The following is a 13,617-nucleotide window of genomic DNA, read 5'->3' on the forward strand; positions in this document are numbered from 1 at the left end:
CCAGGGGTTGTACAAGGTAGAAAACTACATAGTAAGGGAGAGGTTGACGCGTTTCATGCGTTTAATTATATTTATGCTTATTTAAGTGCTGAGCGTGCAAAACGCATCAAATTCTCTCTCTCCCCCACTGTGTATTTATCTGCCTTGTGTATGCTGTAATTTGCAATAGAGTAGACAGTGCAAATGTGATAGATTGTGTTATATACAACAAAAATATTTAATTTAGCGCAGTCCCACGCGACAATGCAGAAGGAAACCAAAGTCGTATAAAAAACACATGAAAGTGCAAAACGATATAGATGAAAGAAATTGTTCATAAATTGCTGAAATCCAATATGTGACTTCACAGTGCAGCATATAACGTAGATTGAGTGCTCATCACCGTGTTTCCCGTTACCTCATTAAGATAAAAGGCTTACCAGAAAGCCTGCGACCTCCCTTATTCAGGGGGGGTCAAACAGCGCTTTTAGTGAAATCCAAGATTCGCCGATGGAAGACCTCAGCATTCCTCTCCAGAAGGATCCATGGACATCCACTCGAATCCCAATGATGTGAACAGCAGGATAATATAAAAAAGATAAAAAGGCTCCAATAGTATAGAAGGTCTTCTCAAGACGTTTTATTAAAAGACAGGACTTGCAGTACAAAAACTCCAAGGCAAATATATAATGTGCAGAACGTGTGTGTGTAGTGTTCCGACGATCGTTTAGTCAAATATGACATAATTAAATATTGTGTTATATATAACACAATCTATCACGTTTGTACTGTATAGTTGCACTTCAGCTAATAACCGAATCTTCTATTTCTTCCATCAGTTCATCCCTCACAGTTATTACCTTTTGGCCCCCTTCACACTGGCGCCTCCGCTAAGCAGAATCCGCTTACTCAGCGGGGGATCTCTCCATGGATCTCCGCTGAGCAGGTGGATGGCAAGTCTGTGTCTGCTCCACTATGCAGAGCAGACACGGACACAGTCCTGCTCTCCTCTATGGGACAATCAGACTGCCTGTCCGTTTCCATCCGATCCACCAGACCGATGGTGAATAGGACCACCACCCATCTGTTATTGGCAGACAGGATCGGATGGCAGCGGGTGTCAGCAGACATGTGTCCAAGGGTCCGATCAGGTCCGCCCAAAAAACTGACAGACAGGCCGTGTGACAGCTCGTGTGAAAGGGGCCTTTGTTCCACCAGCCCCTCCCTATTAGATTGTAAGCTCACAGGAGCAGGGCCCTCCTTACCCTCTTGTATTGAATTGTATTGTTGCTGTATAGTCTCCCCTTATATTGTAAGGCTAGGCTCACACTGCAGATGGATGCGGCTGACAGCAGGAGTCCGGTGTATCCCTGTTCAGTTTTAGGGACGAATCAGGCCCGAATTTGTGCCTGAAACGGACCAGAAGACGCACAGGACTCCTGTGCAATCCGCTCCGCAGCCGCTCCGGAAATGTGTGAACCGGCTCCATTGAGAACCAGTCACAATCTCCTGACATGCGAATTGGATACGGGGAAACCCTCATCCAATTCGCACTAGTGTGAACCCAGCCTAAAGCTCTGCTTAAACTGTTGGTACTATATAAATCCTGTATAATAATAATATAATAATAAAGTAGTAGTTTAAGCAACAAATAACCAGGAAGAGAAGCAGTCTCTCTGTGATAGTTTATTCCTGCTCTGTTCATATTGGGGAGATTTTCAATGTTAAGCTGTAATCAGGCGCTGGGTGGGTCACCATGTCAGGTACTCAAGAGTGACTGTCTAGTGATAGTCCAGTTGCCCCTAGTTAACTTCGATTTTTCTTTTCACTCTGCCGTACTGCACTGGGGGATGGAGAGGGAGAATCTGGTTGGTTTTGGGCAATGCAGACTTGCAGAAACAGTAGAAAACACTTTTCTATAATTAAGTTATGTGGTGTTGCAGATATAAATTCAGAATTTTCTCCTCTTCAGGTGTCGAAGGAGATAAAACAGTTCTATGATGAAGCTTACGAGCAAGCGAAGAATGGCAAGAAAGAAGAGAAAGAAAAGGCTAGACCTGTGGTCAAAGCCTTTCATGAGACGGTAAGGCATACTTGATGGAACATGTGCTACAGTAATGGGTTTATTGTACTGAGAGATATGGCCACAGTCTAGAGCCCACAAAGAGTTAAGAGTACACAGAAATTCATGGACTGTCGGCAGTATAGCCCAACAGTCTGAAATTCCCACATCCCTTAATTAATACAGAGGATGTCTCCTCACTAACTGTCAGCCAAATCTTCTGCTCCCAGCCTATCCACACTGAGACAGACAGGGGGGTTTATTTACTAAAGGCAAATCCACTTTGCACTACAAGGGCACTTAGAAGTGCAGTCGCTTTAGATCTGAGGGGAAGATCTGAAATGAGTGGAAGCTCTGCTGATTTTAACATCCAATCATGTACAAGCAACAATTCTGTTTTTTATTTTCCTTGCATGTCCCCCTCAGATCTACAGCGACTGCACTTCCAAGTGCACTTTCAAGTGTACTTGCAGTGCGCTTGTAGTGCAAAGTGTATTTGCCTTTTGTAATTAAACCACAATGTGTTGTAATTCACAAGTCTTTTTGCTTTAGAATCATTGGGGGTTATTTACAAAAGGCAAATCCACTTTGCACTGCAAGTGCACTTGGAAGTGCAGTTGCTCTAAATCTAAAGGGTAGATCTGAAATGAGTGGAAGCTCTGCTGATATTTATCATCCAATCATGTGCAAGCTAAAATGCTGTTTTTTATTTTCCTTGCATGTCCCCCTTGGATCTACAGTGACTTTACTTCCAAGTGCTTTTTCAGTGCACTTTCAAGTGCACTTGCAGTGCAAAGTGGATTTTCCTTTAGTAAATAACCCCCATTGAGTGTATAATGTTTTGTGCTGTTAGTTCTGTTAGAAATATATAAACTTACACTTGGGGGTTGATTAAAGTGCATGTACATTCGTTCTGGGGCAAGAAAAAGAAATATTAAGTTATATCCTGTGTTCTTTTGTAAGTCATTTATTTTAAGGCCTCATTCACCCTGTGCATCAAAAACTGCTTTTAATGCCGTGTACACACGACCGGACTTTTCGATGGACTGAACTACGAGGGACTTTTTGATGGAGTTCCAACGAAACAGACTTGCCTACACACGATTACACCAAAGTCCGACTGATTCGAACGCAATGACATACGACCGGACTAGAATAAGGAAGTTCATAGCCAGTAGCCAGTAGCTGCCCTTGTGTCGTTTTCGGTCCGTCGGACTAGCATACAGATGAACGGATTTTTCGATAGGCGTCGAGTCCGTCGGAAAGATTTGAAACATGTTCTATTTCTAAAGTCTGTCAGATTTTTAGACAGAAAAGGTCCGATGAAGCCCACACACGATCGAATTGTCTGACGGATTCGTTCCATCGGACCTTTGATGCTGAAAAGTCCGGTCGTGTGTACGCGGCATAAGGGCGTTTTTTTTTTTTCTGCGTCTAAACTCCCCTCTATGTTAGCCCGTGTGTCCATGCATACATAGGCATTTACAGGCATTAATAAGCAGGAGTGTTTGGAGGCAGGAAAAAAAGCCATCACTTCAGGTTCAAGTGCTATGCATACTACCGCACTATGAATTACCTACCTTAGATCGAAGCCCCCACAGCGGTCCTCGTACACCGCTCTGGCCGGTGACATCGCTCCCGGAGTTACTTCCGGGTATTGCAGGCTCCGGAGCTGTGATTGGCCCGAGCCGCGATGACGTCACTCCACATGACGTCATGCCGCCAGTAACGGCATACTGGCTGAAGCAACGGCACGAACGTGCCGTTGCTTCGGTGCGCATGTGCCGATGACGTCGGCACATGCTGATACAGGGGATATCTCCTAAGCTGTGCAGATTTAGGAGATATCCTGGGTAGCTACAGGTAAGCCTTATTATAGACTTATCTGTAGTAAAAAGTGGTTGTAAAGGGTTTACAACCACTTTAATGGAAAATACCATATTTGGTAACTATATGTTAAAAGTCATAGCACTTTATCGCATTTGTCCACTAGATGGAGCAAAGTATCATAGGAATTTCCTATAATACTTAGCTCCTTCTAGTGGCAACATGTATCATTTTTTGTTTAAAACCCCTGATATGCATATTCCCTTCCCCCTTTCTACATTCTGTTTTCCTTATTTGTTTTGAACAAATACTCAAAAAGCAAACATTTAAACACAGTACTCCGTGTTAGGGATGTTCAGTCTAAAGGCTGGGGCTTTATACAGAGAACCACAATGAAACAATGACTTGCAGTGATCAGATTTTTTTTATTGGAGTTTATTAAGAATAAATTGTCTTGGTGTTATTACCTTTTGATTTTGGAATCTAAGAACAACTGCAGACTAACAATGGGTGTCCCAGTAAGTGTTTGCATTAATATTCAGAGTCTTGTGTGTGTTCTATGCTAATGTTTGTCGATATCATCATTTTATCTTGTTATTTTGGGGTAAATTTTAACTAACTGTCAATCTTTCTGTTATTTTTCATCTTTTAGCTGCAGTGCTGTTCAGATGAGCTGAATCTACTAATAATTGGGGGTGACAGTCTGTGTCCGGAGGGAGTAAAAAACGTGGTGAGTATACAGAACAGTGTTGTGACAGTACTTGGTATTTGTGATGGAAAGTGTATGTAATTAATGAACGTCTGTTTGACCACAGTGTGTTTTATCAATAAAACTGATCACATAGTACTGAGTATGATGTTTACCTTCATTTTTTTCCTGCACTAATACAATGACAGCTTGAATCGTATTGGTTGCTATGGTCAACAGCTAAATTGCAAGTTTCCTTTACAGTAGTTTATACACAGGTCTGATTTTAAGTGGTTTGTTTACTTGTCTCTTTTGGAAATGTATTTATCACAGAATGTTTGAGTCGTTGCAGAGTTGTCATCGAATTTGGAATAGAACACTTGGGTCATATGTTGTCCTCGAAGTTCACACACCTTTAGTCCTCTTTCACACGAGGGGACTGATTGGACTGTCTGTTTTTCAGGCAGACCCGATTGGACCACCCAATGTTCTCTATGGGGAGGCCCGTCTGCGTCCAATCCGGTCCACCAAAAACAGAAGGATGGGAATGACATCCGTCTAGTGGATCAGGTTGGATGATAGTTGGATGGAAATAGATAGACAGTCCGGCTCCATCTGCCCCCCCTATAGAGAACAGTGGGCTGTGTACGTGTCAGAGCGGACACTGACCTGTCATCCGCCTGCTCAGCGGACAGATCTCCCACTGAGCGGGCTGATCTGCTTGACGGAGTCCACCCTGTGTAAAAGGGGCATTAGGCACATGCAGTGGACTCCGTTTGGATCAGCAGGGGATCTGTCTGCTGATCCCATGCTGATTAGAGCAGACACAGGCCGCTCTGCTCTATGGTTGGCTGGGTGTAAACGGATTGCCCTCCAATCCGATCCACCTAGACAGTGGGGGACAGATCCCCTTTTGTTTTTCTTTAGCGGACCAGATCGGATAGGAGGTAGGCGGGTGTAAACAGACAGAGGTCCACACCCACCAATCCATAGGGGTGATTGGAGGCTCCAGTCGGGTCTGCCTGAAAAACTGACTTCATGTGAAAGGGGACATAAGACAGCCATACACTGAACCAATTTCAACCAGCTCCTGATAAACCAGCCAACATTCAAACAGTGGGTGGCCCTGTCAGCATCCTTCCACCCGACAGTCTTCAGTCTGAAATCGAAAAGGAACCTGGTGGAAAATTGTTGGCTGAACAACAGCTGCATCTAGAGCAATTGCCAGCAGGAGAGATTTGTCCATCCATGCTGTTTACATTAACATGCAGCCACTCATGGCTGTACACACGCTGCAGCTGCAATGCTGTGCTTTGTAACTGTGGCAAAACATAAAGTGGGTGGTACTGTTTCCAAATGCAACTGATGCACTTTTATAGGGCTAAGCTGCAACTGTGTGCAATGCATATAAATTGCAGCAACATATCACCTCCTGACCGCCTGTCAAATGCCATTTAAAAAGTGATCAATGGCGGATTGCTCTTTAGAACACACCACTCGTGTGAATGAGCCCTTAGGCTGGGTTCACACATGCTGCAGCCGTGGCTCACAGCAGGGGGACCGGTACATCCCTGTTCACTGATTCAGGTGTGAGTCAGGTCCGAATTTTTGCCTGAATTCGCACCTAAATCTAAACCAAAGACGCACAGGACCCTTTCCAAATGCGGAGCGCGGCTGCCTCAGAGGTGTGTTAACAGACTCCATTGTGAGCCGCTCACAGTCTCCTGTTCTGGGAAACCCGCATCCAATTCTTCACATAAGTGTGAACCCGGCCTAAAAGTACACCTGTCCTAAGATAAATACAGAGACTGACATTTTTCACTCTGTATCCTAAAATGTTGGCTGAGTAGTCTTTAGTACTTCTAGGACGGAGGCGCAGAATATGGGACAAAGCAAATGAAGTCAGAGAAAAGTAGTGAGGATAAAGCAAGGGACATGACATCCAGACAACTAACATTTTTAGGATTAGCAATAGCAGCCTTTCTTATTTCACTTATATTTGACAGGTGTCCTTTCAGCCAGAGTGGTTTATTTAGTTCCTATAGCCTTCAGGAAGCCAAAAAGGCACTCTCTAGGATTCTTAAAGGGGTTGTAAACCTACGTGTTTTTTCACATTAATGCACCCTATGCATTGCGTTCTCCTGTTATCAGCATGATAACTTCTGACAAGTTCTCTGTCAACTGTGATAAAACCAGGCTGAATTTTGTGTCAGGGTGGGTGCTATAAATAGATTAGCAGAGATCTGGTCTATTCACAGCACAGCTCTGCAAGTCTCTGCCTATGTGGAGGGGGGTGTGTGTCTTTCTTCCAATCAGCCATCTCACAGTGTATGGCATGAATCCACACCCACAGGTGAATCAGGAAGAGAAAATTCTAACAAGACGTGCACTTTCTAAACAGTATATAAAGCTGAAGACAACAGATATACTTGCAAAACTTATGTAGGGAGATTTGTTTCATCTCTGTGTATCATCTGAGGCTGTTCACTTTGCTGGGTATATGTGAGGGTTTACATCTACTTTAAAGTGATTGTAAATGATCACCTTGTAAAACAACCCATTCAGTTTAAAATAGAAATGAAAGGCAAAACATTTTATGTATAGATATAAAAAAACATTATAAATACCTTTTTTCCCTTTTTTATAAGTGATCACATTCCCTCTGTTCTCAGCTGCATAAGAGCTGGGGGAGGAGAAGCAGCAGCACACTGAGCTTCCCAGTGAATGGCTGTGCGGCGGGGGGAGTGTCTGATCATTGCAGGAGAGCAGGCTGAGTTCCCAGCATAGCTAGAGAACTGACCACGCTATGTTCTCCTGCTTAGTGTGGTCAGTTTTTATTAGGAAAGCAGAGGGACTGGCAAGAACACCAATGACTTCACATAAAGGAAGCAATACAAAGAGAACAGGAGACTTTGTCATTCGAGCACATGGAACAACAGGCACATATCAGGAATATTAAATGTTGAGGTAACAAATGCTTTAACTCCACAGTAAGACACAAACATTGGACTTAACAGGTTTACTTAAAGTGGAGCTACACTTACCTTTTCTCCAGCTGCCCCTGTCTCTTGTTAGTGCCAGCCTATTCTCCTGGGTGCCAGTTTTCAGCCATCACCATTGGCTGGCATGGAATGACGTCACACCTGCGCATGCACAGGAGTCAGTCATCCTGACACAGGGACCGTGCTGGTGATGTAAGCTGAGTTGCACATGTGCAGCTCAGTGTACATGCTGGAGAAGACAGCGAGATGACCAGTAGTTGTATTTTATAGCAGAATCAATATTGCATGTCTCTTCTGCAATAAAGAGCCTGCCTGCTTGTTTGTAACAGCAGAATTTTAGAGAACAGAGGGTATTTTTTCAGCCTTTTGAAGTGTAAGAAGAGAATGTATTTCCTAAGTCTAGCTCTGCTTGGAAACTGAAACTAACTGAGCATCAGAGAAAGGTAGGAAGTATCTAGGTAAATACTGTACCAACTAGCACCAAAACAGGAGGGGGAACACAGGAACATACAAAACGTATCAAGTGCAGTAACAGCACATCCATTATGGGCAATCCTTAATATATACTGATTTTATATCAGAGTAAACACTTCTTTGAAGGAATTGGTTTGTTGATCTGTCTTGTAATACATAGAACCTGATGCAGAACAAGTTGCTTTACATTTTCTCAATCTTTTTTCTTTGTTTTAGAATTGCCACGAGAAAATCGATGAACTGTTTAAGTCTAAGCTGCACGTGGTTGGGATTGCAGCTGCAGTGGTGGCTGTCATCATGGTAAGATTACAGATTTTGTTGTCTACATTAGAATCTACTCAGCATTGAAAGCATCCTAATAAAACCCGTGTCTAATATTTCAATAAAAAAAGTTTCAATTTGCATTCATTACAAATATACAAGAAAACCACACATTTCATCAAGGCACTTACTACTGTAATATAAGGGAGAACCCAAACTGGCATATATGGCAAGGAATAACTTGAGCTAAAGCTTTCTTGGACATTACCCCCATCCTTCCCCAAAAGGGGAAGCTCGGCTTGTTCGCACCCTCCCCAAAACCAGGTACCCGCTCCTACTTCCGGGTAGGATCGTCGCACGGTGATCGCGGCGATCTTCAAAATTTCCAGCCCCCCCACTGCTTTCTGGGAGACACACGGGTCCCAGAAGACAGCAGGACCATTCAGAAAGCGCAGAGCAACTCGCGCATGCGCAGTAGGAAACAGGCTGTGTAGCCACAAGGACTCACTTTCTGTTTCCCTTAGTGAAGATGCCGGCGTCTGCAGCCAAAGCCAATTGACGAATCAGCTAGGGGTGCTGACATTGCGGGATACCTGGACAGGTAAGTGTCCTTATATTAAAAGTCAGCAGCTACAGTATTTGTACCTGCTGACTTAGATTTTTATTTTTTTGCAGGCTGGACTTGCTCTTTAAAGCTGAAGTCTAGGCATGATTTTTTGTACAGTTGCATTGGTCCAGCTTGGACTAAAGCAAGTTTACATATTCCATACCCGTGGAAGTGGACATTACTGTAGTTGACTCTACTACAGTGATCACCACAATCTTCTGGGTCCTGTGCCAAGTAGCCTCCTTTCTACATTGTCTTTGCAGAATCCGCACTGCTGCCATTAACAGAATGCCTGCTATGTTTTCAGTGAACCCAAGGCGTTCTCTGATTGGATGAGATGGAGATTGTGATGTCCATTGCACCTCATCCAATCAGCAAATGTCTCGCATTCTTTAAAAAAATACAAGGCGTTCTGTAAATGGCAGGAGCGAACTTCTACGCTTGCCATGCAGAAAGGAAGCTGCTCGGCACAGATCACGGAAGAACGTGGCGATCACTGTAGTAGTGCCAACTACTACAGTGATTTCCTGCTTACACAGTGGTCCCAGAGGTATGGAATGCTCATACTTACATTATTCCAAGCAGGACCAATGTAAGTATGCAATAAAAATCATACCTAGACTATTTTTTTCAAAATAACCAACATGTCATACTTTTCTCCTCTGTGCAAGGGTTTTTCACAGAGCGGCCCCAATCCTCCTTTTCTGGGGTCCCCCAGCTGCATTCCTGGCTCCTTCTCTTCATCGAGTGCCCCCACGGAGAGCCGCTTTCCATGGGGGCACTTGTGCGGGCACGCTCCCAAGTCCTGCTGCTGCGCCCATTCACAGAGACAGCAGGACTTGGCCCTGCCCCCCATGTCACTGGATTTGATTGGCAGCAGCGGGAGCCAATGGATCCTGCTGCTATCAGACTATCCAATGAGGACCCGAGACAGCGGCTGGAGCTGCTGGGCTTGTCGCTGGAACAATCAGGTTCAGGTAAGATAAAGGGGGGAGCTGCAGCACAGAAGGTTTTCCACCTTAATGCATAGAATGCATCAGGGTGAAAAATCTCAAGGGTTACAACACCTTTAAGCAGACTTGTCATTGGTGCACCTACTTTTCTTTATTACCACTTTCTATGGTATTTCTCAATATATATATATATATATATATTAATTGCAAGCCTGTAAATATTTTTTACAGCGTCCCATGCTTTGTAAGAAAAAAATATTGTTATTTTGACATAATGAAGTGCTGTTGAGAAGTCCAAGGTTGTTGACTGTAAACAAAACACACTGAGAGGTTTCAATGGCCCAACAATGTGTTAATCTCCATCTTCACCTGACTTGAACCAAAGCTTAAGGAGTCAGTTAGGTTCTATGATCCAGAGCCAGAATGACACTAGTGGATTAACTGGCAGAGGGTGTTCAGGGTTTTACACATCCAACATTTCATGGTTTTTTTTTCCCAGTCTGTTAAATTCAGAAAACATAACAGAGCATTGCAATTTGCAGATACATGTTTTATTAAAAGTGGGAAAAAATGAGAACAAGTTCAATAAGAATAGGGGAGCCACCTAGTGACCAAATTAGGAGGTCACAGCCGCCATGCACTACACTAATGCCAATCCACTAATTGCCAATGCCAAGCCTGAACGGGGGAAAAAATGAGGTCGCTGTACTAACTATGCAATGTTAGTACAGCGATCTCTCCGCTGTGTTACTGTGTTCTGCCAGAACACATCGGTAAGTTTGAACGATGCTGATCGGTTGCTGGTTTAACAGCATGCTCGTTCAGCAGAAGCCAGTTGTGAGATCGGTTTCTGTCAGACAAGCAGCTGTACACATGGGCCCAAAGTTGTCAGGTTTCTACTGTAAGAGCTGATTTCGGCCCGTATATGGGGCTTTACATTCCAACATGGAATACCTGTGGAGTAATAACCATAGGTGACACTGGGAAATAAGTAGTCATCCATAGGCAGCAGTGGGGAACAACAATGAGGAGGCAATTCATTTAATAAATAAAAAGGCTGAGGCCCCGATAATTATTGGATTATAGATATTGGACGTTTTTAAAATACAGCTTTACTTTGTACATTGAGGACAAGCTAACAGATTCTCTTAATATACTTTTTTTATAACTGCCTTCCGTTTGCTGTCCCATTTATCGGATGAATTGCAGTACTTCCGACAATGGGGTACCATGTGACTGTCTCCCACAATGGAGTTCTGGGTTCCTGAACAGTAATTTACCAGGTGCTGTCATATGGTGAAGGTGGGTGGTAATAAAGAACACCCCTACTTTTCCCCCATCCCTAAAAACATAGACCAGCCCTAAAATGACCTAGCTGTATGTCACTGTTCCAGCACCATCTCCGACTCCAGCACCGCTCCCCTTTCTGCTTTCATAGGAGAAACTGAAGGCAGCAGAGCCATAGGCTCCTGTCTGCTGTCACAGTCCTGTGGGGAGTGAGCGGGGGTGTGGCTTACCAGTGCTATGTGTGTCTATGGATGCACACAGCCAGCCATGGGAACACACCCACAAAGGTACCTCCTTAGCACCCAGATGTAAGCAGCTAAGTTGGGGTAAACATTGAATCTGTGGGCAAATTAGAGGTTCATTTTAATAAAGGGAACCTTCCAACAAGAGTTCCCTGCTGTTCTACTACATGATATACACTATATTACCAAAAGTATTGGGACACCTGCCTTTACACGCACATGAACTTTAATAGCATCCCAGTCTTATTCTGTAGGGTTCAATATTGAGTTGGCCCACCCTTTGCAGCTATAACTGCTTCAACTTTTTTGGGAACGCTGTCCACAAGGTTTAGGAGTGTGTCTATGGGAATGTTTGATCATTCTTCCAGAAGCGGATTTGTGAGGTCAGGCACTGATGTTGGACAAGAAGACCTGGTTCTCAGTCTCCGCTCTAATGCATCCCAAAGGTGTTCTTTTGGGTTGAGGTCAGGACTCTGTGCAGGCCAGTCAAGTTCCTCCACCCCAAACTCACTCATCCATGTCTATTGGACCTTGCTTTGTGCACTGGTGCCAATTAATGTTGGAACAGGAAGGGGCCATCCCCAAACGGTTTCCACAAAGTTGAGAGCATGAAATTGTCCAAAATGTCTTGGTATGCTGACACCTTAAGAGTTTCCTTCACTGGAACTAAGGGGCCAAGCCCAACCCCTGAAAATCAACCCCACACCATAATCCCCCCTCCACGAAGTAATTTGGACCAGTGCACAAAGCAAGCTCCATAAAGACATGGATGAGCGAGTTTGGGGTGGAGGAACTTGACTGGCCTGCACCTCAACCTGATAGAATAGCCTTGGGATGAATTAGAGCGGAGACTGTGAGCCAGGCCTCATCTCCAACATCAGTGCCTGACCTCACAAATGCGCTTCTGGAAGAATGGTCAAACATTCCCATAGACACACTCCTAAACCTTGTGGATGGCCTTCCCAGAAGAGTTGAAGCTGTTATAGCTGCAAAGGGTGGGCCAACTCAATATTGAACCCTACGGACTAAGACTGGGGTGCCATTAAAGTTCATGTGCATAAAGGCAGGCGTCCCAATACTTTTGGTAATATAGTGTATTTCTAGTGTTTATGCTGAATTTTTATTTCCTTTTTGTTTTTCTCTAATTAATTGTCTTATTTCCATTCTCTTTAGATTATTGAGATGATCTTCAGTATGGTTCTTTGCTGTGGAATTCGGATCTACTCTGTGTACTAAAGAATGTGCTTTCTACATTGTGTAAATAATTGCACATCTTCTATTCCCTTCCTCCCATCCCCATTCATGTCTTTTTATTAACACGTGTTACCTGCTCTGATGGAGCCTGTGCTGAGGTTTACAAACTCAGAACAAACACTAAAGTTTGCTTCTATCCACCCAGGAAATTGCAGCAACAAGGCACTCCTGAAGTTCTGACCCTGTAGAATGTACTTGCTTTGTTTGTGGGACTTTCACTCCTAGTACTGCCTTTGTGTGACACCATGTCATACTGTCACTGCCACATATAAAGGGTCCTGTGGAGTTCACTTACCTGCCATGTGCAGTGACTAATGTGTCAACTTTTGGGCATATTAGTGCCTTATTGCTGCCAGTTCCCAACTCAGGCCACCCCTGTGTAAAATATATTGTGATCCTGCTATTGGGGGGCAAGGACCAACCCCAACAGCTCCCCCCCCCCTGCCCTGCACGATCCCCCCACAATCTGCCATTAGAAAAATAAAAATATATATAAACATGTATAAAGATTCTCATTAAAATTCTTTACAGGGGCTTTTTTCACCCCAACACCAAATGTGTTTACTCTGCTTATTTGCGTTTTTAGGAAATGTGTCGCGTGTGTAGATAAAGTCATATGGCAGCCAGACACTTTTAGTGGACACACACCACCTTTCCATATCTGAGCATCACAAAGCAAAATGCTATTTAATTCATTCTTAATATTCAAAGCAAACTCCCCCATCCATCCATGTCTCCATGCTTTACTTTGTTGAGAAGTCACTTTGAAAAACACCCCACTAAGATTTCTGGCCGTGGCCATCTTGAGAAAGGGCAAAAGTATTCCCCCCCCCTTGGCTTTTTACCTATTTTGTTAAATTACAGCCTTTAGTTCAATGTTTTTTTAATATGAATTATATGTGATGGATCAGAACACAATAGTCTAAGTTGGTGAAGTAAAATTCAAAAAATATATACATAAAACTATTTTTCAGAAATAAA

The 13,617-nt window shown here is 43.7% G+C and overlaps 1 protein-coding gene across 1 annotated transcript in view; it reads left to right on the forward strand.

Moving 5' to 3' along the window:
- Positions 1-13,192, forward strand: part of CD81 (CD81 molecule) — a 79,242-nt gene extending 66,050 nt beyond the window's left edge. The window contains exons 5-8 of the mRNA XM_073604710.1: positions 1,952-2,062; positions 4,521-4,598; positions 8,249-8,332; positions 12,556-13,192. Of these exons, the coding sequence (XP_073460811.1) occupies positions 1,952-2,062; positions 4,521-4,598; positions 8,249-8,332; positions 12,556-12,618 (336 nt within the window). The 3' untranslated portion in view covers positions 12,619-13,192. The remainder of the gene's footprint in view (positions 1-1,951; positions 2,063-4,520; positions 4,599-8,248; positions 8,333-12,555) is intronic.
- Positions 13,193-13,617: the final 425 nt, after the last annotated feature.

The sequence above is a fragment of the Aquarana catesbeiana genome, linkage group LG11 (genome assembly GCF_042186555.1).
Source record: "Aquarana catesbeiana isolate 2022-GZ linkage group LG11, ASM4218655v1, whole genome shotgun sequence".
Lineage (NCBI taxonomy): Eukaryota > Metazoa > Chordata > Amphibia > Anura > Ranidae > Aquarana > Aquarana catesbeiana.